Source organism: Colobus angolensis, unplaced genomic scaffold (genome assembly GCF_000951035.1).
Source record: "Colobus angolensis palliatus isolate OR3802 unplaced genomic scaffold, Cang.pa_1.0 Scaffold405, whole genome shotgun sequence".
Taxonomy (NCBI): domain Eukaryota; kingdom Metazoa; phylum Chordata; class Mammalia; order Primates; family Cercopithecidae; genus Colobus; species Colobus angolensis.
In genome coordinates, this window is record NW_012117433.1 from 68,877 (window position 1) to 94,724 (window position 25,848).

A 25,848-nucleotide genomic window follows, 5' to 3' on the forward strand; every position below is an offset into this window, starting at 1 on the left:
GCCACTGAACTCCAGCCTGGGCGACAGAGCGAGACTCTGTCTCAAAAAAAAAAAGAAAACCTTGTGTTTTATTTCAATGTTCAATTTATGAAAAAAAGTAATATTTTTGAATTTAGTTAATAGGTTTACATAGAGTGGTTTTGTAAAATTTTTATAATTTTTCACAACCTGTTTAATCTTTCAGTTTTATTTTCTTTAAGACTGCCTTGTACTCCTAGGCAAAATTTACATTTTTATGTCTTTTTATAATTTTTTATTGAAAACACTTTTTACTGTTTTTACATACTTGGTATGTAAATTTATTTATAGTAGTCTCAATTATATGTCATAATTCTTAGTAATTTTTAACTTTAATGTAAAACCTGGTAAGTTGTTTTAGTGATGTATTAGGCATAAAATCTGACTTTTTCTTGTATAGTTAGAGGTGTCGTTATTACTATATGTCCTCAGGTCTTATTAATTGTGAAGTAGGAAAGTCAGTTTTTAAAGGTCAAAGAAGTAGTTTGCCATCTTAAAATATTTAGTAAATTTAGTATATGACTTGTATAATGTATACCACATATTTATATCTTGAAGACACTTGTATTTTACCAATACTTTTTAAGACTTAATTTTGTAAAGATTAAAGTCATGTGAACTAAGAGGCATTATAACTTTTAATTTTCCTTCAAAAATCTTTTTTTAGGTCAATTAATTAATTAGAATTCTTTTTTATAGACATCACATACCTAACATATATATGACTATATAGACAGAAGAAGATCTAGTAGTTGTAAGATTTTCCATTTGTCAATCTTCTAATTGGATTATTGGTCTCAGGATGGAGTTTAAGAAAAGGGCTAGGAAAATATGCAGTTTCTAGAGCCTAATAAATAGATATAGTTGAAAGAAAAAATAGATTTTGAGAGGGATTTATCTGTCTCTAATTCTTTGGGTTCCACAAGGAAAACAGAGATTTCTCTCAAAATGGAATTTGTGTGTGTGTATATGGTGTTTTTAATTTTTTTTCCAAAGGAGTCCCAGGCCATCAGAAGTCATCTTAGGGCCTTTTATGTATGAATTAAGGGTGGTAAGACAGAGTGGAGGAAAGTAATTTAGTTGACTGAGAATAAAACCTTTTCCGGAAAAAGAAGATCTAAGAAAACTATAAAGGCCTTTTAAATATACCTATAGTTTTGATCTCAACCTTTAGTTGAGTGTTCTTTAAGAAAATTATTTTTCACTAATTAAAATTTTACAGAGAATATAAACAGTGATGCTTATTATTCTTTTTATTGGTTTGTATAGGGAGAGCGGCCAAAAGTCTGACTGGATTTTTTTTTTTTTTTTTAATCATTTTGTCGGTATGTCTGGCTTTTGGGTTTTCTAGGGGAGTTTTTCTTGAAGTCTTTTTTGGCTGTGTAAGTTTGTACCACTATTTGTTTATAGTTGTGTTCAGGTTTTCTAGTTTCTTCTTGGATGAACCCCCTCTGTATTCTTATACCTTTGCATCCTCTGCTTCTCGCTTGTCCTAATGCTCTTCCCCAGTGGTGCCTCCTGTCTCCAAGCCTTCAGTCCCAAACCCCACTCCTCCTCATTCTCCACCTGTTACCCATTCGAAAACCACCTCTGCCATTCTCTCTCTGAAAAGTAGCTGGGGTTAAAGGCATTGCTTGCATTCATGTCCCTTTCTCCATGTCTGATCTGTTGCAGATCAAAGTTGTAAGTATATTCAAAAGTCTTTTATATTTTTCTCTTCAGTCTTGTTTTCCTGGAAAAGGTTTTTTTTTTCCAGTTAACTGAATTACTTTTCTCCATTCTGTCTTGCCACTTTTAGTGCATGCATGAAAAACCCTAAAATAACTTCTGGTAGCTTGGGACTCCCTGGGAAAATAGAAAAGTTGCCACAAATCTCATTTTGGAAAAACTCTGTTTTCCTTATGGAGCCCCTGGAATTAAAGGTAAATAAGTATCTCTCAAAATCTTTGTCTTCTAGCTCTGCTTGCTTATTAGGCCCTAAAAATTGTTTTCCTAGCCCTATTCTTAAAGGGCCTCATCTGGAGGCCGATTATCCGATCAGGAAATTAGCAAATGTAAATTTTATAACTACTAGATCTTCTGGTTGTCTGTGTGGATATATATGTGTTATGTGTGCAATGTCTACTAAAAGAGCTCTAATTAATTGTCCTAAGGAAAATAAGCACTTAAATATTTTTAAGGAAAAAGTTAAAGCTGTAGAACCTTTCAGTTCACGTGACTTTGATCTTTAAAACTTTACTGGTACGGTAAAATTAGAAATGTCTGAAGAGTTGCTAGCATACATTTTTGTTTGCATTTATTAATCAAGCAATTTCATACTTATCTCTGCCAAATACTATAAGGTGTCAAAATTTGGCATAGAGGCTACAAAACTATAACTCAGCCCAAAATAAAATACTATTTTTAATAAATAAAAATTAATATTAGTTTAATGAAAATAGCTACATCTTAAACTATTTAGTAAAATATCCCTACTGGTTTTTTTTTTTTTTTTTTTTGAGATGGAGTCTTGCTCTGTCGCCCAGGCTGGCGTGCAGTGGCGCAATCTCGGCTCACTGCAAGCTCCACCTTTTGGGTTCACTCACGCCATCCTCCCGCCTCAGCCTCCCAAGTAGCTGGGACTACAGGCGCCTGCCACCATGCCTGGCTAATTTTTTTTTGTATTTTTAGTAGAGACAGGGTTTCACTGTGTTACCCAGGATGGTCTCCATCCCCTGACCTCGTGATCTGCCCGCCTCGGCCTCCCAAAGTGCTAGGATCACAGGCGAGAGCCACCATGCCCGGCTAAAATATCCTTACTTTTAATCTTGTGGCCCTAGGCAGTCTAGTCCACAGACATGAAGGAAGTTTGTTTTTGGAAAGAACTGTTATCTTTAATATTTAAAAAAAAAATTTATATTTAAAAAATCTTATATGGCAAATTCTTGTCCTAAAGTAAATTAACTGGTTGTTTAAAGAAAGGAATATTTACAAGTCAAAAAATGAATGCATATCAGAAATTGTCTGTGAAGGTCATGAAAAATTTTATAAAAGGGAATTTATGCAAGAAATATTGTACAATTTAAAAGTAATTAGGCCTCATAAATACTTTATAAAATTCCACTATAACTGTTAGCTGTACAACTTGCCTGCTTTGCAGCTAAGTAACACCTAGGACACGAAGTTAAATGCTGGAATAAGTCAGACCTTATCTGCACTTCTCTCTGGATCCTAGGCTCTACACCTAGTACAGAATTAAAATCCCAAACTTATGAAGGTTTTCAACAAAAGTAAAGGTTGCTAAAAGTTAACAGCGTAACATGTATTTAAAACTATTGAAGAAACAGTTAATGTGCAAGGTGTGTAAGAAAAGTAAAATATACTTTTGGTAAAAAGATTATTAAGGAGGTATGAGAATGTGGATTTTTATCTCCATTAAAAGGCTGAAGAATTGTTTTAAGGCTTAAGCAAGTTTTGAGAGGTTAATTTTAAAGGAAATTCTGTGTAAACATATTGGCTAAAGTTAAAGGGGCATCACCCAGTTTTTCTGTAAATTGAGCATTAAAATAAAAGCACAACGGGTTTTTCTTAAAGCACTAACCTGCTCTTTAACAAAAATTATAAAGAGTTAAAAAGAGTCTATAAAACTCTTACCTTATGCTCAGACATTAAAATTGGGTAAATATGTATACAAGGTTTTATTAAAAATTAAGTTTAAATTTAATAGCACACTAATATAAAAGTAAAGTTTGGCTTATTTAGTAGAAATCATGCAGAAAGCATTGTCAAATATAAAATGGTGTTTAGCTTTCTTTGGGCTATATTTATATAAATATATTGTATGTGTCTCAAAGTTATAAGAAATGCCTATAATTCCCATGTACCTTAGTGTATCTTATCAGTAAAAATTATAATTGTTATGTTAAAATCATTGTGTGCCACAGAGGTAACAGATATCCTTGTCAATTGTGTCTTAAACTATGGCTACCTTAAAACTTTTTGTTATCCATAAGCAATTGTTGCCTTGTTTTGGTCTTCTTCAAAAAGTGGTTTTATAATCAGCTATAAAACTCTAACAGGTACTCTTAAATGCAGGTTTCTGATAACTTTGGAGAATTGTAACATCAAAATAAAGGAAAAATGTTCAGGACTTTTAAAGAACTAAAATGTTAATTAATGTTGAACAGGACAGGAATTAGCTGCATAAATTAAATTAATAAGAAGCTAATCTTTTTAACATTTTGCTTAAAATATTGCTAATCCTTTGTTTTGCTTTTCAAAGTCAAATAAATTTTTCTTTTGAGCCATTAACAACTTTTAACAATTTAGTTTACTCTCATAAACAAAATTTGGAGCATACTTGTTTCAGTCTACCTGATTGTCTCCAAAATTTGGAAACTATCTGTGAGTATTCTTAAGTTATAGCAATATAGTTATTTGTATAAGTGCCATAAGAATCTGTTTTCTTTTGTAACAGGACACAATTAGAAAAACTGGTTATTTTACCAAGGCTTTGACTGGAATGGTGTGCTTTCCCTTAAGGAATCAAACTTAACTTATGAAGCCAATAAAGCCCTTGGAAAACCGGCCTCATATTTTGTCTACAGAGTCCCTGTACAGGGTTTCTGATCTGTGGTAAGTAAAGAATGTCACTTTCTAGCAGGCCGGGAGCCCTAAGTTATCCTGCGACCTCAAGAGAAGAGAAATTCACCAACTAATAGGTATTTAGTGGTACAAATTCATGAATGGGGTTGGGTTTAAAAAGGCCTTATCTCACATTCCTTCTATGGAACAAAGTTCCATAAAAGCCAATTTAAAAGGCCTATGTAACAAATAATTATTCTTGCTGCACTGTATGCAAATAATTAAGCCAAGTATAATAAAGCAAACCAATCCTACCATAATTTGTCTTTTAATAAAAATGGGAAACTGAAGAGAGAAAATCATGTTTCAAAAACCATAGCACACCTGTTGTTAAATTGTAGTGTTGTATAATGTTTTTCAATTTTTATTATTTTCTACTGTTTAGATTATATTTTTTCCAGCTACAAGTTTCTAAAATAAGCTATCCTTTCTTAAAGTCCTGTAAACTGAAAACTAGATGTTTCAGCAGGCGCTGCCTCTAAGTCCCCCGACCATCACAGGAGGAAATCTCTTCAATGCTGATGTCAACAACTAATAACTAAGGGTGTCTGGAATCCTTTGTCCCCATGTCTAGTGAGTCCATGGAACCCAGGGTAATTAAGACGGTGCCTGTCACAGGAATCAACTCCTAGATACATCACACTCAAGTCAAAACCTGAAAAGCTAAGGAACCCCTGACAGCCCAAAAAATGTCCTAAATATCACTGTAAACAAATAAGAAATCTTAAGCTGAAAATCATAAAAAGTAAGTAACTAAGTGAAAATTACTCATCTTACTCAGCCTCAACCCTACCTCACCAAATACTTTTTGTTGTTTCTACCTCTCCTTTAAAGCTAAATATTAGAACTTTTTAATGGAAATTATTTACTATGCTACCCTTGTGAGAACTGCTGTACTCACTGTATTTAGTGGGACTATATACTGTAGTACCCTCAGGATGGAATGTCTGATAGACAATCTCAGTTACTGTAGCATTTTACTTAGTTATTATCCTCATAGCAGGAATAACAGTTACTAACAAAAAAATGACACATGGCTCTTTCCAAATATGTGCCTCTGACTGTCATTAAGAAAAAACATCAAAAAACAGGCGGATGCCTGTAGTCCCAGCTACTCAGGAGGCTGAGGCAGGAGAATGGCGTAAACCCAGGAGGCGGAGCTTGCCAGTGAGCTGAGATCCGGCCACTGCACTCCAGCCTGGGCAACAGAGCCAGACTCCGTCTCAAAAAAAAAAAATGTTACTTCTGTCTCAACCATCAGGTGTAATAGGAAATGCTGCTAAAAAGAACTAATGTTTTTACACAGCTTAATTAACCTTTTTCAAAAATTTTTAACCAACAGAATCATGGCCATTTCATAGACAACTACCCAGAAACATCTACAGACTGTGTTGCTCCTGCAGTCAATCCAACATCAAGAAACTCTCCTCCACCCCCAGCAGGAAGTAGCCAGAAATACACATCACCCTTTGTCCTTTTATAACTATAGGGTCTGGAATTATAGAACAGGGCCACTGTCATCTCGGACAAACACCACCACTTTAAATTCCAGCTTCCTTTCTAGCCTTATGCATTTCGAGGAAATCACTTCTCTTCTACTACAAGCAGCCAGAAAGAGCAGACAGTAAAACACAGAAGAGATAGCTCAGACACAGGGGCAGGTGGGGGAAGAGTCTCTTGGGTAACTGCCAAACTTCACCCTCATACAACAGGCCCCAGTAAAACAGTGGGCCTTAATAAGTGAATTCCTTTTCCTTCAGGTGCACTAAGATAGGGAAGCTAAAAGCAGACTCCGGGGATATGCCTGCAGCTGCAGAAAGATGTATGGGAACAGGCACACAACTCTCCCTCCCACATGAGCACAACAAAGAAACACAGAAGCAGTCCAAACCTCTGATCAACTCTCCCACTGTGAATCCTTAAAAACTCTTAGTCTGTAAAGAGAGCAAACCTCTGACATAACTCAGCCAGAAGGCACCTCTCAGATTTGTTTTCTCTAAAATAAATCTGTCCAGACTGGCGAGCCACCTTTTCATGTTTCTTTTGTGTTTTTTTCTCTTTCTTTAATTCTTACACCCCCTATTAGAATTAAGTGGTTTAGAAAAGTATTGGGTTAAAGTCTTTCCTGAGATGCCCATAACAGTTGTGTTATGGGAGGAGGGGAGGCCTGGACTGGAGAGGAGAATAGAGAGCCTGGCTTCAGAGGTTTGAACGAAATCTACCTTTTTCCCCCTTTTATTGTTAGCATCACCTGGGGCCCCTGGGTAGTGATGGCAGATTGAGTCATTGGAGTAGGGAATTGAGTCCTGGGACCGATCAATCTTGTTGGACCATCTGGGAGACTGGCCCTGGACCCAGTGACCTGTGTCTCCAGGGACGGTCCACCTTCCAATGGTCACCACACATTGGACAGGGTTGAGATGACTTCTTTATGTTGCCTTGACAGTTCTTTTTAAAGTGTCCCGACTTGCCGTACTGGTAGTAGTTAGTAGGTGTACCTGGGGATCTTGGATTTTATAGGCCTGTCATGTGGTCACTCGAGTCTCTGTCCTTTTTTTTGTGTGTTTCCTCTCCTTCTCCTGGCCCTCCTCCTCTTGGTCCGTATTGTAAACGAATAAAGTCATTAATTTCAGGAGTTTCTCTAGGGTGTTCTTTGGACCTATGGCCTGTTTTTGTAGTTTCCTTTTGATGTCAGTGGTTGTCTGAGTAATGAATTTGTCTTTTAAGATTAATTGTCCATCAATTGAATCAGGAGATAGGGAGGTGGGTTTCACTAAAGTCTATCCCAGCCTTCCCATAAAGGCTGAGGTATTTTAATCTGTTTTTAGATTCAGCATGCACATTTTAGAGTAATTAAGAGATTTGGTTCTGATTTTTTGTAAGTCTTTTAATATGTGCATCAGAGAGTGCTTTCTTTTTCACACCTCTATGGGATCACTAGAACTCTAATTGTGGTTTTCAAGGGATGTTGTCTCTCTTCTTATCAGGAATGGGGATCTTGTCTCTTTTTCATTCTCTTTCCCCTTTTTACTGGTTTTCTTTTTCAGCCAGTTATAGGAGATATGTTTTCATCTCTGAATCTCTGTTGTTTGCAGAGCTCTCTGTTTCTCAGTAGTAGTTAGGGTTTGGTTTAAGAGTAACATAACATCTCTCTATGTAAGATCAAACACTTAAGTTAGATTTTGGAAAGCCTTTATATAACTTGCCCAGGTCTCCCTCTATTTGTTTAAAGTCTTGTGATGAAAAAGGAATCTGAACTGTAGTGGTACCATGACGATCAGGCATTTCTTGTAGGGATAGTAGTGGACTTGGGGGTTTGGGTGGTAGAACTGGAGGAATTGATGATTATGTGACTACAGAGGCTCTGTGAAGTGGGGACAAGGGCTGGGACAACTGGGAGTTGCATTTCAGCATTTTCTGGGGGTTCTTTTCTCTGACTTTGGGGAGTTGTCTACTGTGGGCTTATCTGATATAATTGTTAAGAGGGCAGGGTCAATTTTATAATGCTTACAAAGATCTGGGTTGTTTTTCAGGGTAAAGAAGGCTTGTACATAGAAAACCTCAGACCATTTCCTCTCCTGTCTGCAGAAAAGATCTAGTTGTTGGATAGTGTTAAAATTAACACTTTTCTCAGGAGTCTAGGCCTGTCCATCCTAGAGTTGGTAAGAAAGCCATGTCCTTGTGTATAAGAATTTGAGTCTTTTTTTCCTGAGTCTCAGGGTCAAAGGAATCTCAATGCTTTAGAATGCACTTGAGAAGAGTGCAGGCTTTCTTCTGCACTCTTCAGTGCAGTGAGATGGTTTGTTACTTATCTAGAAAAGGGAGGAGAAAAGATGTTCTTTAGTCTCTTTCTTCTTTTTAGAGTGACCCAGGGTGGAGAGAAAGATAGAAAGGGTGTCTCCCTTTTCCTCTTTTCTTTCATCCTTCAGGTCCCAGTGACTGTTATAGGAGTCACCCATGGATGCAAATGTGACCTTCACCCATAGATCTGAACAAGTTAGTCGTTAGAAGTAGTCATGTTCACCTGTGTGAGGTACTAGTTCTCTGTCTTTCTAGGTTTCTTAGACCATAAGCCTCCCTTGGGGAACCCTGGGTGTCTGGGAGACATTGTACAGTAGTTGGATTTGGGTAAGACCCTTTAATGAAGGGAGTGTTTTAACCTCATCTCTGTCTTTTCTAGCTATGGTGCTGGTAAAGCCTTGAATTTCTAGAGAATGGGACTGATTGACTATTAAACATAAAGTACTCCTTTTTGTTTAAATGTCAGTGTAACTGGATGTAGAACAGGTGTCTCAAAAGAACCTGAGGATTGAATGGCTGTCCTCCATCTAATGGGGACAGCACTGAGGCTAGAATTTGTTTCTCAAGGGAGGTTTCTTTCTGATTGTTGAAAGTGGTGTTTTTCTGTTCACAGATGGGGTATGAAGTTTGATCACTGTTAGAGGGACATAGGAGAGAGAGGAATTGGGAAACCAGAGGTTTTGAGCAAAGGGCTGACAAGGCTCCCCATGGAGAAAAAAATTCCCATCCCCCTAGGTGGTGTTGTAGGGTCTGAAATGTTAGGTAAAAACTCTGACTCCAAATTTTTTGCAGGCAGAAGTTAGAGGTCGGAGGCATAAGAGGCTGTTCCCGTATGTCTCACAGTAGAAAAAAATAAATTAGTCTCATAAAGTAACTGTTAAAATTCATTGGGCAGTGGTGAATTTTTACATGGAGGAAAGACAACCCAAATGGAGAGGGAGGAGGAGGGTATTCACTCATGGTGAAATAACCCCCTATACAGTGTCATGAATGTCTATCAGTCGGGACAAAAAGACCCTTATTAGGTGAAAATTTAGACAGAAATGTTGAATTCCCCTTGTTTCTAGGGAATCACAAAAACAGTACCTATTTGAATTACATTCCTGATTACTACAACACTGGCTGAGTTTACCCAACAAGAATATATTCACAGCTTGTAAAATTGCTATAACATTGTATACGAAGAAGGAACAGAAGACATGATAGCCATGAAAAGAGAGAAAGAAAATGCAGTAGGAAAGGCTATAAGTTCTGGTGCCAAAGCCCTGACAAGCTGTTGGGAACTGGAGTTAGTACAGGCGCCTTCAGGTAACACTGAGGTGTAGCCTCAGCCAGAAACTTTCAGTTGTCTTAGTACTTCTGAAAGTTTGCATGAAGTCTTCCGTGAAAGAAAACTGGAGTGGAACAGAGTCAACATTCCCAACACCTGAGGATGATGGGGACTGACAAAGTCCTCTCCAGGAAGCCTCTCCCCTGAGTCTTGTAAGACTGGCAGCTGCCCTATTCACTGACAGGGGCCCGGTGTTTTTTTGCTCTTGAGAGAAAAAAAAATCTGAAATGAAGTAAAGAGTTTGGAAATTGGCTCCTGCCCACCCTTCCCATGAATTCTATTCCCAACCCATGCACCAAATATATGTTACAGTCTCATCAATGTATCAAAAATGTAGTAGTCTCTCATGAGGTATCACCCAAAGTTTTTTTGACTTACCACCAACAAAATTGTGGACACAAAGGGTGAGATTAGAATGAAAGTTTAATCAAGAAGAAAGCTCTCTGTAATCGAGAGGGGGCCTGAATGGGTTGTCAACTGTGAGGTTGGGTCTGGGGTGTTTTGAACTGGGAAGGGAAGGAATGTGTTGACCAGACTTAGAGAAAGTGTTTCTCAGCTTTGCCTTGGACCTAGGCCCAGGACCAATCAGAGACTGAAGTGAAAGTTTTGTCCAGGATCTTGGTCTGAGACTAACAGAGAGTTTAAGTAAAAGCTTGACCAAAAACCTTGGCTCAGGAGCAATCAGATGCTGTAGTGATGATTCTCAGAGGCTCAGCTCACAGTCAAAAGCATGTCCAAAAAAGAAAAGTGTCCACTAGAACCCACTGTAGCCCATAGTGTACATGTTCATAAAAGGAAAAGAGACTACTTTCTAGAAGCCTGTTGGTTATACAAAGGACAGAGGCGTTTCTATGTTGGGTCTTGTTCTCTTACTAGTGTAGTTGTGGGCATGTCTTAGGCTTAAAGGACAAAGGTGTTTTTATGTTGGGGAAAAGGCGTTTCTATGTTCAGTCATGTTCTCTTATTAGTGTAGTTGTTGGTATGTCTTAGGCATAAAGGACAAATGTGTTTTTATGTTGGGCCTTGGTCTTTTATCTGAATGGGTCAGAGATTTGTGTAAGTTTCCTTATCTCTGTCTGCAGCCTGATTTTTCAGACCATTTCTCTGTTTAACAGAGTTTTACCAAGAACCCACCCTAATAATTTTTTTTTAATCTCAATTCCACACATTAGGAAATGAGAAGGGAAGACTTAGGAGGCATAACGTCATAATGGGGACTAGATTGTGCTTCTCATGAAATACACTATTCAGCCATCCACTCAGTTCACTGAAGGGAATTTAAAGTGTCACAATCTGGTCACAGTGAGGTAGGGGCAGCTTTGGGGTTGCTTTGCAAGAATTGCTCTAAAAATGACAGAACAATGTGCTTAATCTTGGTAGAACTATAGCATGAGAAGTGAATTTATGACAGCCGTCAGACAGGGCCAGTTGCTGTCAATGGCATAATTATCCATTTTATCCAGTAAGTACAAGGTGTGTCTAACATATGTTATATTCAGTTTCTACAATTGATTGATATGGAATGAGACATGATTTTTCCATACTCCAGGGTGAAGCTGATTTCTCTAATTCATTTGGGAATAGAAGTTATACTGGAGTTTAATCAATGTCCTTAGAGTACAGGTCTATCACTGAAACCCGTGTCATCAAAATTGAAGGAGGTCAGCAGAAACTACCAGTGAAAATGCTATTGGGGGAAATGCATTGATGTTCTCTGGGTCGGGCAGATCAACAATTCTTCTTACTCCTGTCTTGTAGACTCCCAAAAGCCAGGCTGCTGAAGCCACCAAAGTGGCTATTGACGTAGGCTTCCGCCATATTGATTCAGCGTACTTGTACCAAAATGAGGAGGAGGTTGGACAGGCCATTTGGGAGAAGATTGCTGATGGTACTGTCAAGAGAGAGGATATATTCTACACTACCAAGGTGAAAGTTCTGTGTGCGAAGTGGTCAGAGGCCACTATCAGTTGAGATATGTTATTTTGAAATGAAAATATGGTCTAAGTTGAATTGTTTATTTACCTCCTAATATTGTGAAGGCACATTATAGAAACAAAAACAGAAATGACTTGCTTACTCTGAAATATGTTATGGTAGAACACAGTTCTTTAGTGTCTCTGAGCATCAGACAGTATTCATATATAAAATGGAAATAATAATACTTATCTCCTTTACCTGTTGTACAGATTAACCAAGCCACTATGGGTCCACTCCTTCAGTTGTTCAGTAGGAGATCTTAGGATGTAGCAAGTAAAGTTAGATATTATTCAGAAAAGGGATCCAGACAAGAAAACACTTTTTCTAAAATCAGCGTTGAGTTTTATGAAATTTCTAAAATTGTCCTAGGTGGAAATCCATGCTTCCAATGTAAACAGAGCTGAGGTCTTCAGGGATGCACCCTGTGTATGTTTATATCGATACAAACTTATTTTTAGAATGTGAGTCTCTCAGAATAATTCTTCCTAGGAATTTATTGTACAGGACAAGAGATTCTGTTCTTTCTGTCCTGCCATTTATTGACTCATTTTGGTGGATGACTCCTCTAACCCTTGATGCACTGAAGTTGATTTTCCTGCCCCTTTCTAGTTTTATTCAGTTTTCTTACATTGCACTCATTCAAGGAAATCTCGGTGTCCCATCAAGGACCTGATTTATACTGAGTAACACATATTTAGTGCCGCTCTTTTAGCTTTAGACTACAGTGTTTTAAGACTCACATCTCAGTGTCTGACTATGAAGTTTAATTTTGGTCCTCAAATGTGTGAAATTATAATCTGCTTGGTTTCTTTTGGTCACTGCAGCTTTGGGCTACTTTCCTTCGGCCAGAATTGGTTCGCCCAGCCCTAGAAAGTTCACTGAAGAAACTTGGACTGGATTATGTAGATCTCTTCATTATTCATGTACCATTTGCTATGAAGGTCAGCTTTTGTTTTTCCTTGTTATGCTCAAGACTGTTTCATCATTGTTATAAGCACCTGAATTATCTCATTCTGGCTTGGTTTCCTGGGTTCTTCCTGAGAGGGACAGATTTGAGTAACGTGCATAGGATTGGCAAATCTTTCATAAGTATCTTTCACAATTGAGTGCTCTACCATCAAGATTTTCTGTCTATCCTTGTCCCCTAGCCTTAAGGGGGGTTCAGATTCAATGATCTCACTTCCTCCACCCTAGATAGATGAGGGCATTGCCCTATCTCAGTACTTGTGTTCCTGAATGGAGGCCCTGAGCCGTTAGGATCCTCAAGAATGTTGAGTTATCACAGACTGCAGAGATACAATGGGAAACCCCACCTCTTTAATGGAAGGGTCTCCCATATGTACCCCTCAGCCCAACAAAAGAGAGATACCTGGGAATAGTGCATGTGGCACAACTGGGCTCCTTTGGGCTTCACTGATCCAACCTCTCATCACAGTGGACATTGGCTAAGCACATCTGATGTCCTCACTATCTTGAGTTGGGTGAGCATAAACTCTGGGGCTAAACACACTGATGAATAGTTATATTAAGCTCTGTCCTCCACACCAGCTTGTCCTTGGGAAACAAAACGAATTCCAACTGTAGGGACCTCATTCTTAGTGAAGAGTAGGGACGTGTGGAGGACGGAGCCTGGAGGTTACTGGGGCAAGGTGTTTTGCTACAGTCATTCATGATTTTTATCTTTCTTTCAACCCATGTCTTTGTTTGCACACACACACACATATGTACACATAATGCACACATGCCTGCAAACACACACAAACACATTTACACACATACCCACACATATATATACACACATGCATGCACGCGCAGGCACAAATAGGCACACTCAGATTAATAATCACAGCCTCCTGAAACTCTTGAAGGTTGTTTGGCCAAACTCATTAGGCACCAGAAAGGGGAGTTCCATAGAAAACGTCCTTCTTTATCTTCTGTTCTCTCTATTTTCCAGGCTGGGGAAGAATTACTGCCAAAGAATGCCAGTGGGGAGATTATTTTAGAAACTGTGGACCTTTGTGACACTTGGGAGGTATGTTCTGCTGCAGACACCAGGCAGCACTGTGTGGTGAGGTTTAAACCACAGGAGGAGGGGTCAGAAGAGATGGGATTTTGCTCCAGCAGTTGTCTGACCTCACATGTGGAACTTCTCTGTGCCTCTGTATTCTCATCTGTGAAGTGAGAGTGTGCAATGAGATGGCCTCTATGGTTCATTTTAATTGTAACTTCTAGGGTTCTAATTAGACACAGAAGCACCTTTGGCCTTGAGATCAGGTTGAGGATGTGAGCCCTGTAAGAGGGGTCAGCGCGTTATCCTTGGTTAGAAATACATCATGGAGGAGGGACAGCTGTGGACTGACTCAGCAGGAGGGTGGAAGGTGCAGGATGGTGAACCTGCCCTTGAAAGACCCATTTGATTGATTTTTTTTTTTTTTTTTTTTTTACCATTCTAGAATAGATGTAGCAAAAAACCATCTACTAACAGAAAACCTGAGAGTCTCCCTTTCTTATGACTCTAGTATAATTTGTTAAGGAACTATTTCATGTCTCAAGCCAAATAGGTACCATTGAAATAAGTGGGAGACAACAAATATGTCTACTTGCCGTCCTGAGTGTGCATGTAATAGAATCAAGGAGACAAACATATATGCATAGCAAGGTAATGCATTAGCAAATTGTATATTCAAGTGATAAAACTGTTTAATTCAGTCTAATATTTATGTATGTTAAAACAGATTTCCAGCATTTACAAAGTCAAATGCCAATTGAAAAGAAAAATTTACAGTAAAGGTCTACCACCCATATCCTTCCTCCCCAGGCCCTGGAGAAGTGCAAAGACGCAGGTTTAACCAAGTCTATCGGGGTGTCCAATTTTAATCATAAGCTGCTGGAACTCATCCTCAACAAGCCAGGGCTCAAGTACAAGCCCACCTGCAACCAGGTGAGCCCTCAGCCCACGGGGCCTTCTCTGACTTTCTGCTCTTCACACACTTCCTGCTTAATCATGTCTCCAAGTTTCTGCTTTGATGTCATCTATGTAGATGAGAGTTCTTTTCTCTCAGAAATAGAAGATATGAGAGAAAGGCAATTTGAGTGGGGTGGAAGAGCACAATTCTTCAGAGGGGGTGAAAGCTCCTGTGAGACAGCCATGTGGAGGTGCTGAGTTGGGAAGTGGCAGCTCAGGTCTGGAGCTCAGAGAGTGGTCCAGGTGGAGATGCAGATGTTTGGAGTCATTGCTTTACGGATAGTAACTAAACTCACAGACACGGATTTGTTCTCCTAGAGAAAGTTCATGAATGAAAAGGAACAGGCAGGAAAATCCACAGGAGAGGGTGAGGCAGAGAGGCACTGGCAAGGAGATTAAACAGAAGCTGCCAGACAGGTGGAGACAACCAGGAGAGGGTGGTGTCAGGAATCCAGTGAAAGGTTCGGTTTTATGAAAGGAATTAAGTCATTTGTTCTGTAAAAATTTCCACATCACTTACTAATGGCTTACTCATTGATCCACGTGACACACTTTGACATGTTCCTTTTGTGCTTCCTGCAAATTGAAGCTTAGTGCTACAGATCTGATCTCATTTGATTAATGCCATGTGAATTTATGAGTTTTAGCCTATACATCATTTTCCATTAATCATAATTACTATGTCTTTTGATGCTCAAATTTCCATATTTTGACTAGCAGAAGCCTCTTCAAGTAAGATCCTGGGTCCTTTGGCAGCATGCATCATTGTCATTCTTCTTTCCTTTCTAGAGTGCAAGCTCTTCCAGGCTCAAATGGAAACTTTCACACTCGGAACTGGAATACGCCCTTCCTCTAAGCAATCTTAGTTTCTTTCAGTAAAAATGGCTTTCGAGGCTATAATTGGGGCACAAGGTATTTTAATAATTTTCAAACATAAATAGAAAAGGAATAAGAAAATTACTGTATCAGTATGGCAAGCGATGGGATTTAAAGGTGCTTCAGAAGGTGCATGGGGAAAAGGGCCAACAGGAAAAGTATAGTACATCTATTAATGTGGTGTTACACATGCCTTCAGGCCAATTTTAAATTTGCATGTGATTATTGGCTCATATATTGTGACACCTTTTTGTCTTGAAAAATTATAGGTGGAATGTCACCCTTACCTCAACCAGAGCAAACTCCTGGAGTTCTGCAAGTCCAAGGACATTGTTCTAGTTGCCTACAGTGCCCTGGGATCCCAAAGAGACCCACAGTGGTAATAAGAATATCAAAGAGCTAATCTATGGCAGGAATTCTGTTGATGCTGAAAAACTCCTATTAAAACTAAGTTCTAAAATTTTATTATTAAAAAGTTCAAAGATTAAAAACAAAAAGCAATGGTGTAGTTTGTTCCCATGTATCACCACTGAGCTTAAATGTCACCAACATTCTTTCCTTCCTGTGTCGTCTATGTGACTACTTATGCCCAATCCCACTCCTAATATAAATTTTAAAGTGATCTTTAGGTAAAATTTGCATAGGCTGTAATGCTATACTAGTTTGGCAAGTGGACATACTCTGTAACCCACATCCTTAATGTGGTATACAAACTTGCTATCTCCCAAAAAAGTTATTTTTTGTTCCTTCTGAGACAATAACTTCTCATTGCTAGGAAACTATTTTCTGATTTTTTTTTCACCTTAGATTAGTTTTAGTGTGCTCTAAAATTTCATATGAAAGAGATCATGCACACTGCTTTGCACCTGGCTTTTTTGGCTCACCATATCTGTGAGATGCATTCACGTAGTTGTGAGTATCTGTAATTCTTTCCATTGTATTGCTGGATCTTATTCCAGGGTATGGATAATTTGTTTATCCATTCACCTGTTAATGGACAGCTTTATTGTTTCCAGTTCACTGCATTTATGAATGAATCCATATGAATAGTTATGAGACCGTGTTAAATCAAATTGTATTGTGCCTACTCCTCTCAACTCTCTGGAGAATTTGGGGTAAAAGGAGCAGCACACTCTAGGTTTTCCGTTTTGCATCCTTCGCATCTGTGTCTGTTCCTACCCCAACAGGGTGGATCCCGACTCCCCATATCTCTTGGAGGAGCCAGTCTTAAAATCCATTGCTAAGAAACACAGTCGCAGCCCAGGCCAGGTCGCCCTGCGCTACCAGCTGCAGCGGGGAGTTGTGGTCCTGGCCAAGAGCTTCTCTCAGAAGAGAATCAAAGAGAACTTCCAGGTACAGGTTGAAAAGAGTCACTCCAGAGTGAGCCATGGGCGCTGCTCTGGGTTATCTCCCTTACATAGGAAAATGCAACACGTGTCATTCATTCCTGTGCTTCTCTCCACTATGTGCTAAGGGAGGAGGGCAGTGTGGAAGGATCGAATGAGAGAGCACTGAACTCAGAGTCCTAAGGCTTATCATCTCTAGGCCTGGCTTTGCCACTTACTAGTTGTGTGACACTAGGCAAATTTCAATTCACTTATTTTCATCCGTTTCAGGAATTCTACATGGTAATGAACTTTAAGGACCCTGATTCCTCTCCTTCACCTTCTCTACCTACAAATGCCTATTTGTATTTTAAAATCAAACCCAAATAAAATTAGTTGTTCTGTTAAACTACTGGGACACCCCAGCCCAGTTTTCACCACAAAAGCCCCTGACATGACTTTGTTAGTGAGTTTTTTTCTTTATTAATTTTACATCATCTGCTAATACTCCAGTGTGCTCTCTGGACTGTGAGAACCTAAATACAATGACTCTTTCTGGATTATCTTTTATTACCTTTCCCCTGGCAGTGACCCTAGCAGGTATGAAGTTAGGTATAAGGTTACAGACTAACCAAACTAAGAAACTGATGAGTGAAGTTATTTTGTAAACCCTTCTCCACATACACTCTGGACTTTATATTAATCACAGGTCTCCAACTTATTTTGTTTTGAATCCCACAGGAATTTTGAAAAAATATGTAAGCTGTTTCTCATTTTAAAATGACAGCTACAAATTTTATTATGAGTTTAATATTTATAAGAGATGACATTTGAATCATATTATATATAATGTATTTCAAAATAAATTATAGATTAAATATATTAACTTGTGGAAAAATTAAATAGGTAAATCTAAATCTCATTGTTACAACGTGACAAAAAAATATTCGTTTTATTTTTTGATCCAAATCAAAATGCTAATACCTCCTCTCTTGACAACCATATAACTTCGGAAGTACGTTTTTAAAAAGAGTTGTGAATAAATGTGTTGGCAGATAGAAAGAAAATGGACAGATATATAGAGAGAAAGAGATAAATACATTAGATATATATATATAGAGAGAGGTATCTGAGTCTTTCATGAAATTGTCTCCTGGATCACATAATGAACTTAGTATTTTTTTTTTTTTTTTTTTTTACCAAAAATATCTGTTTTACTATTAAGGGACTCCTCATCAGGGACTATGTATTGACACAAATGAACCTCTCTGGACTTAAGAGAGATTAAAAATGCAGAACTCTTTGAACGTAAGATGTAAGTGTCTCAAAGATCAATTAGTAAGCATTTTTTATAAGGAAGAGGAAACACAGCTGGAAATAGACACTATTTAGGGGTCCTGAGGTGAGCAAGTAGAACAGTTGTCCAGAAAATGCTTTTTCTGGGGTAAACAGATTCTTGAGTGGGAGTTTCCTGTGTTCTAAGGCTTTCTCATTCCAAGGATGGATCAAGTTCCAGGGGAACTGAGGAAACAAAAGCCTGACCAAGTGTGGACATGTCCAGGTGGCAGTTATTTTGCACACTTTCTTTTCTATTTTAAAATAAAGGATTTCCTTTTTCTGTCTCAAGCAATTCTCAATAAATATTTTAGAGTGATGAGTGCACACCTTTCTTTTGAGAAGTGGAGCTCAGTAGGAGAGGGGTGGGATGGAGAAGAGGCAGAATGTAGGTGGAAGATGTCTCGGGCCAAGTGCATCTGAAAGCCAATGAGGATGAAAATGCTTCCCCTAATGCTGTCCTTGCCTCTGCCTCCTGGAAAGTCCTTGTATTCTCATGTAGAAGCTGCTGCCCTGGGGAGGGGTTAATGTGAGTCTTTTCTTCCTTTCAGATTTTTGACTTTGAGTTGACTCCAGAAGACATGAAAGCCATTGATGGCCTCAACAGAAATCTCCGATATGATAAGTTACAATTGTAAGTGATGCTTGTAGATTCTTTCACAGGCTGTTTTCTGTAGTATGCAGGGAAATGGGGGAACAAATGTTCCCCCTATCAGGAAGACATGCCCAAATTCAGGCATGGGATAAAATAGGAGATGCCCTGTAGCCCTCAGACCAGAGGTTTCCTCCAGGACTCAATCTCTGACCCAGCAGAAATGTGTCTGTAAGTGAAACTGCCAGTGTCTGCACCATTGTGAATCCAATTCTTGAATGCCCTTACTATCTGTGCCTGGGTCTAGCACTCAGGGCCCACTGCCTGTGAGTCTAGAAGGCTCAGTGTGTAGTACCTACAAACCTATAGGGGCCCATCATAATGTTCTCTTTAATTTATATTAAAATCAGACAAAAATGAATACAATAATAATGCATATATAATAATGACTCCATCCTGCTGTATCTTTGTGCTTGCATCATGGTAATGGAAAACATAATTTAAGTATTAGTGCAGGATGGGCCCCTGAAGGCAAAGGTGCCTATGTCCTAGGGAAGCCTTAATGTGGTATTCCCTCTTCAGGATACCAACTATTTCTGCAAAATTTATGTTTTTCTTGGCCTTCTTTACCTACCACAACTCCTATTTCCTCAGTTATATAATCTCACTATGCTGAATTGTGAATGAATTATGAGATTCGTAGACCCTCAAATGCTAGTGACTGTGAGGTGTCAATGGCCTTTACCAAGATAAGATCCTTTGGAGTTTCTCTGGATCCTCGAGGCATGACTCTTACTCCAGTGTCATCTTTGTCCACCTGAAGTCCACCTCTGAGGAACCCAATATCCCTTGACTGGTTTATTTATAAACGTGATGTTCCATTTGCTCACCTACTGCAGGATTTCAGGACTAAGGAGAGAGAAGGCTCAACAGAGAGGAGTTTAGAGGAGAGTTTAGAAACAGGGGAAATACAATTTTGGTTGCCAGAATAAAGACTCAGTCTCCAAAAAAGATCTGAAGAATCCCTCTCCTTTACATAAAACCACACCAAGATTCTGAGAGGAAACATTTTCAATGAGAAAAATATTAGGAAGTAACTTTTCTATACCCGAAGGCTGAGTATAAGTCTGTGATCTGCCTTATGAGTCTATGAACGCCTTGTCCTACTCTTGTCTGTGGCCCTATGTCAGTATGACTCCTGGCACATTTAACTGCTTCGAAGGTACTTTTTAATATCACTCAATTAAAAAGAACAAATTATAAAAAAGAAAAATGAACATGAAAAGGAAAACAAACAGTAATTTTAATTCCTAACAAGTATCTTTATAATTATATTTAAGTAAGACATAATTGTGTTTTTTAGGTGTGGGTATTAGAGATGCATCTCATCTGCTCCATAGATTAAATTGTGTGTGCTGAGGTACAAGTAGGGACTCAGTGGTAAATTCAGGAATTTTAGCCCATCCTAAATGCATCTTCAGAAAAAACTCTTTGACAGAATGGAAAAAAGAGTTACTAAGTTAGTATTATTTTTTCTCTTTCAGTGCTGCTAATCACCCTTATTTTCCATTTTCTGAAGAATATTGACCATGAGCTATTGAACATTACCACCACAATTTCCTCCTTTTAGGTGACATAGAGAGGATTTCTGTATTTGATAGAGGAGTAGGAAGTAGGACCCTGAAGTTGCAGGTTGCTTGCCTTTCCTTTCTTTTATGAAATGAAGACTTTAACAGGAAGATGTTTGTTTTTCCTGATGAAGTAATACCCATAAATTTTTTTAAAAAAATAAAGAATACAAAACAAAAATGATTTGTAGTTCTTTCATTACAGCATATTTATCATTTGGTGCATTTTTCTTCATGAGTTTTCTAAACAAAAGGTCTGATATGGTTTGGATCTGTGTCCCCACCCAAACATTATGTCAATGGTAATCTCCAATATTGGAAGAAGGATCTGGCTGGTGGGAGGTGATTGGATCTCAGGGATAGTCTTCACCCTTGCTGTTCTGGTGATAGCGAGTTCTCATGAAATCTGGTTGTTGAAAGATGTGTAGCATCTCCCCTTCACTCTCTTCCTCCTCTGGCCGCATGAAGACGTGTCTCCTTCCCCTTGCCTTCCATCATGGCTGTAAGTTTCCTGACGCTTACCCAGCCATGCATCCTACGCAGCCTGCAGAACTGTGAGCCCATTAAACTCCTCTCTATCTCCTAAACTACTGAGCATTCTCCTGGCCTCCTGAGATCAGTTTCTCATTCAGCCAGATTGTATACAATCTGGGAAAAATTTTGAATTCTTGTCAACCCCACGAACCCACACTCTTCAGGCAGAAGTCCCCACATAGCAGCCACCTAGTCCCTTGAGCCTTGTGAAGCCAGAGGTCTCATACCTGGTCATTGGAGGGAATTCTGAGTAGGAAAAAAAAGAGGACGGGAGCTTCAAACCAGATATCTCTGTGGCACAAGAGTAGTTGAGATTTGGCAGCTTCATCAAGCCAGGCAGAAGCCTAATGCAGGGGTGGAGGCCCCACCCAGAGTCTCTACTTGGGCAATGCTAAGCAGAAATGTGGGGTCAGAATTCACCATGGGGTTTCTGCCTAGTGGAAATGTGGGAGCAGGACCACAGCCCTCCAGACCCCAGAATCACAGACCCTTTGGCAGCTTGAAGCTTCTGCCTGGAAAAGTCTCACAGGAATAGAACTCCAACCTGTAAGAGTAGCCGTGCGGGCTGTGCCCAGCAAAACCATAGAGACAGTGCTGCCCAAATGCTCCAGAGCTGGCCCCTTGCACCAGTGTGCCCGGGATGCAGGACACAAAGTCACCGGAAATGATCTTGGAGCTATAAGGTTTAACGTCTGCCTTGCTGGGATTCTGACTTCCACAGGTCCTGTTTCTCCTGACCTTACCCACACCATTTTTTTTTTTTCATTTTGTTTTGTTTCTGTTAATTTTTTTTATCTTCTGGAAAAGGAATGTTGACTCACAACTGATAACAATGTTCTACTTCAAAAGTAAATAACTTGTTTTTGACTTCACAGGCTCATGACTGGCAGGAACTTGCCTTGACTCTGAGATGAACTTTTGTACGTTGGAATTTTAAGTTGGTACTGGACCAAGTTAAAACTTGTGGGGACTATTGGGATGAAATGGTTACATTTTGCCTGGAAGAAGGGTGTGAAGTTCGTTGACCGGGGTCAGAATGCTGTAATCGGGATATCTGACCCTCTAAACCATATGCTGAGTTCTCAGTGTAGGAATTGGGGCCTAGTGGAGTTGTTATGGTCACTGGGACAGATCCATCATGAGTGGCTTGGTGCTCTGCCTGCAGTAGTAAGTGAATTCTTGCTTTATTACTTTTCTTGATGACTGCTTGTTAAAAAGAGCCTCACACCTTACTCCCCTTCTATTGCTTTCCTCTCTCACCATCTGACCTCAGTGCATGCTAACTCCACATCCCCTTTTGCCATGAGTGGAAGCAGCCTGGGGTCCTCACCAGAGGTCTACCAGATCTGTAATCTTGATGTTACTGCTATACTTGTTTTGGGATACCCTAAACTATGCCCATATAAGACAGTGAATGCAATAGATAATTGTGTGTCTTCTGACTGCTTCAGTGACAGGTGGTTCCCCTATCTCTTTCCCTCTGTTCAGGCCTTCGTATACCCTAAGGCACAAAAATGTTAAAACTAGGTCGAATTGTAACCCTCCAGTGGCCTCTAAATGTTCACATGAAAGAAAGAATAGCATATCTTTCACTTAAGCACAAAAGCTACACATGATTAAGCTTATTGAGCTATGCATGTTGAAGGCTGAGGTAGGTTGAAAGCTAGGTCTGTTGTTAATTATTAGCCAAGTTGTGAATGCAAAGGAAAAGTTCTTTAAGGAATCTGTAACGCTACTCCAGTTGAATACAAAATGGTTAGAATGCAAAACAAGTTTTCTTGTTGCTAAGAAGAAAGTTTTAATGATGTGGACAGAAGATGAACCAGCCACAACATTCCCTTAAGCCAAAGCCTAATCCAGAAGAAGACCTTAACTCTCTTCAACTGTATGAAAGCTCATACAGGTGACGATGTTGCAGAGCAAATGTTGAAATCTAGTAGAGGTTGGTGCATGAGGTTGAATAAAATAAGCCATTTCCATAACAAAAAAGTACACAATAAAGCATCAAGTAATGATGGAGAATCTGCAGCAGGTCAACAAGAAGATTTATGTAAGATCATTAATGAAAGTGACTACAATAAACAATTGATTTTGAATGTAGGTGAAAGGGTGTTGTATCAAAAAAGGTGCCATCTAGGACTTTTATATTTAGAAGGAAGTCAATGCCTGGCTTCAAAAGACAGGCTGACTCTTGTGTTAGTAGCTCCTGTGCCTGCTGATTTCAGGATAAAACCAATGCTTTATAATTTCAAAACCACACTCTATAAATAGAAAAAGACTGTATTACAGCATAGCTCTTCACAAAATGGTTACTGAATATTTCAAGTCTACTGCTTAAAATAAAAAGCAGCAGTTGAAACCTACTGCTCAAAAAGAGATGCCTTTCAAAATATTGCTGTTCAATGACAATGCACCTGGTTAACAAAGAGTTCTAATGCAGAGGTACCAAAATATTGCTTTTGTTTTTATGACTGCTTTCACACATTTATTCTTCAGTACATGGATAAAGAAGTAATTTTAACTTTCAAGTCTTATTGTTCATAAAATACATTTCAATCAGTTATAGCTGCCATAGATAGTGATTCTTCTGATGAATCCAGGAAAAGTAAATGGAAAGCCCTCTGGAAAGAATTCAGCATTCTGAATGCCATCATGAAAATTTGTAATTCCTAAGAAAATGTCAAAATATCAACATGAACAGAAGTTTGGAAAAAGTTAATTACAACTCTCAAGGATGATTTTAACGGGGTTAAGGTTTTGGTAACTGCAGATGTAATGGAAATAGCAAGAAAGCTAGAATAAGTAGAGCTTTAATATGTGATTGAATTGCTGTAATCTCATGATAAAACTTTAAGAGATTAAGAGTTCCTTCATATGAATGCACAAAAAGTTGTTCTTGGGTTGAAATCTACTCTTAACCATTGTGAGATGGTGAAGATGCTGTAAATATTGCTCCAATGACAACAAAGGATTTAAAATATTATGAAAAGATAGTTGATGATGCAGTGGCTGGATTACAGAGAAATGACTTCAACTTTCAAAGAAGTTCTACACTGTAAGCTGTCAAATAGCAGAGAAATCTCTCTAATCTTTTGTGAAAGAAGCCTATCAATGAGGCAAATTTCATTGTTGTATTTTATTTAAGAAATTGCCACAGTCATTTCAGAACTCAGCAACCATGACCCTGATCAGTCAGCAGCAATCAACAGTAAGGGAATAATTTCTTTCTTTTTTTATTATACTTTAATTTCTAGGGTACATGTGCACAACGTGCAAGTTTGTTGCATATGTATACATATGACATGTCGGTTTGCCGCACCCATTAACTCATTTACATTACGTATTTCTCCTAATGCTATCCCTTCCCCACCCCACAACAGGTTCTGGTGTGTGATGTTCCCCGCCCTGTGTCCAGGTGTTCTCATTGTTCAATTCCTACCTATGAGTGAGAACATGTGGTGGTTGATTTTCCATCCTTGCGATCATTTGCTCAGAATGATGGTTTCCAGCTTCATCCATGTACCTACAAAGGACACGAACTCATCTTTTTTTATGGCTACACAGTATTCAATGGTGTATATGTGCCACATTTTCTTAATCCAGTCTGTCATTGCTGGACATTTGGGTTGGTTCCAAGTCTTTGCCATTGTGAATAGTGCCACAATAAACATATGGGTGCATGTGTCTTTGTAGCAGCATGATTTATAATCTTTTGGGTATATACCCAGTAATGGGATGGCTGGGTCAAATGGTATTTCTAGTTGTAGATCCTTGAGAAATTGCCACACTGTTTTCCACAGTGGTTGAACTAGTTTACACTCCCACCAACAGTGTAAAAGCATTCCTATTTCTCCACATCCCCTCCAGCACCTGTTGTTTCCTGACTTTTTAATGATTGCCATTCTAACTGGTGTGAGATGGTATCTCACTGTGGTTTTGATTCGCATTTCTCTGATGAACAGTGATGATGAGCATTTTTTCATGTGTCTGTTGGCTGCATAAAAGTCTTTTTTTGAGAAGTGTCAGTTAATATTCTTTGCCCACTTTTTGATGGGGTTATTTGATTTTTTTCTTGTAAATTTGTTTAAGTTCTTTGTAGATCTGGATATAAGCCCTTTGTCAGATGGGTGGATTGCAAAAATTTTCTCCCATTCTGTGTACGTTGCCTGTTCACTCTGATGGTAGTTTCTTTTGCTGTGCAGAAGCTCTTTAGTTTAATTAGATCCCATTTGTTAATTTTGGTTTTTGTTGCCATTGCTTTTGGTGTTTTAGTCATGAATTCCTTGCCCATGCCTATGTCCTGAATGGTATTGCCTAGGTTTTCTTCTAGGGTTTTTATGGTTTTAGGTCTAACATTTAAGTCTTTAATCCATCTTGAATTAATTTTTAAGGTATAAGAAAGGGATCCAGTTTCAGCTTTCTGCATATGGTTAGCTAGTTTTCCTAGCACCATTTATTAAATGGGGAATCCTTTCCCCATTTCTTGTTTTTGTAAGGTTTGTCAAAGATCAGATGGTTGTAGAGATGTGATATTTCTGAGGGCTCTGTTCTGTTCCATTGGTCTATATCTCTGTTTTGGTACCAGTACCATGCTGTTTTGATTACTGCAGGCGTGTAGTATAGTTTGAAGTCAGGTAGCATGATGCCTCCAGCTTTGTTCTTTTTGCTTAGGATTGTCTTGGCAATGCGGGTTCTATTTTGGTTCCATATGAACTTTAGAGTAGTTTTTTTCCAATTCTGTGAAGAAAGTCATTGGTAGCTTGATGGGGATGTCATTGAATCTATAAATTACCTTGGGCAGTATGGCCATTTTCACAATATTGATTCTTCCTATCCATGAGCAT

General features: G+C 38.8%; 1 protein-coding gene across 3 annotated transcripts in view; it reads left to right on the forward strand.

Moving 5' to 3' along the window:
• The window catches only part of LOC105521700 (prostaglandin F synthase 1-like), a 33,726-nt gene that overhangs the window by 4,225 nt on the left and 3,653 nt on the right, over positions 1-25,848 (forward strand). Inside the window, exons 2-9 of one of the 3 annotated variants that reach the window (XM_011955980.1) lie at positions 11,531-11,698; positions 12,574-12,690; positions 13,704-13,781; positions 14,568-14,690; positions 15,860-15,969; positions 16,778-16,943; positions 18,802-18,875; positions 20,387-20,429. In XM_011955980.1, coding sequence (XP_011811370.1) covers positions 11,531-11,698; positions 12,574-12,690; positions 13,704-13,781; positions 14,568-14,690; positions 15,860-15,969; positions 16,778-16,943; positions 18,802-18,875; positions 20,387-20,429 — 879 coding nt within the window. Of the gene's footprint in view, positions 1-11,530; positions 11,699-12,573; positions 12,691-13,703; positions 13,782-14,567; positions 14,691-15,859; positions 15,970-16,777; positions 16,944-18,801; positions 18,885-20,367; positions 20,430-25,848 lie in introns of those variants that run through there. The other 2 variants (XM_011955979.1, XM_011955978.1) reach the window with 2 other exon arrangements.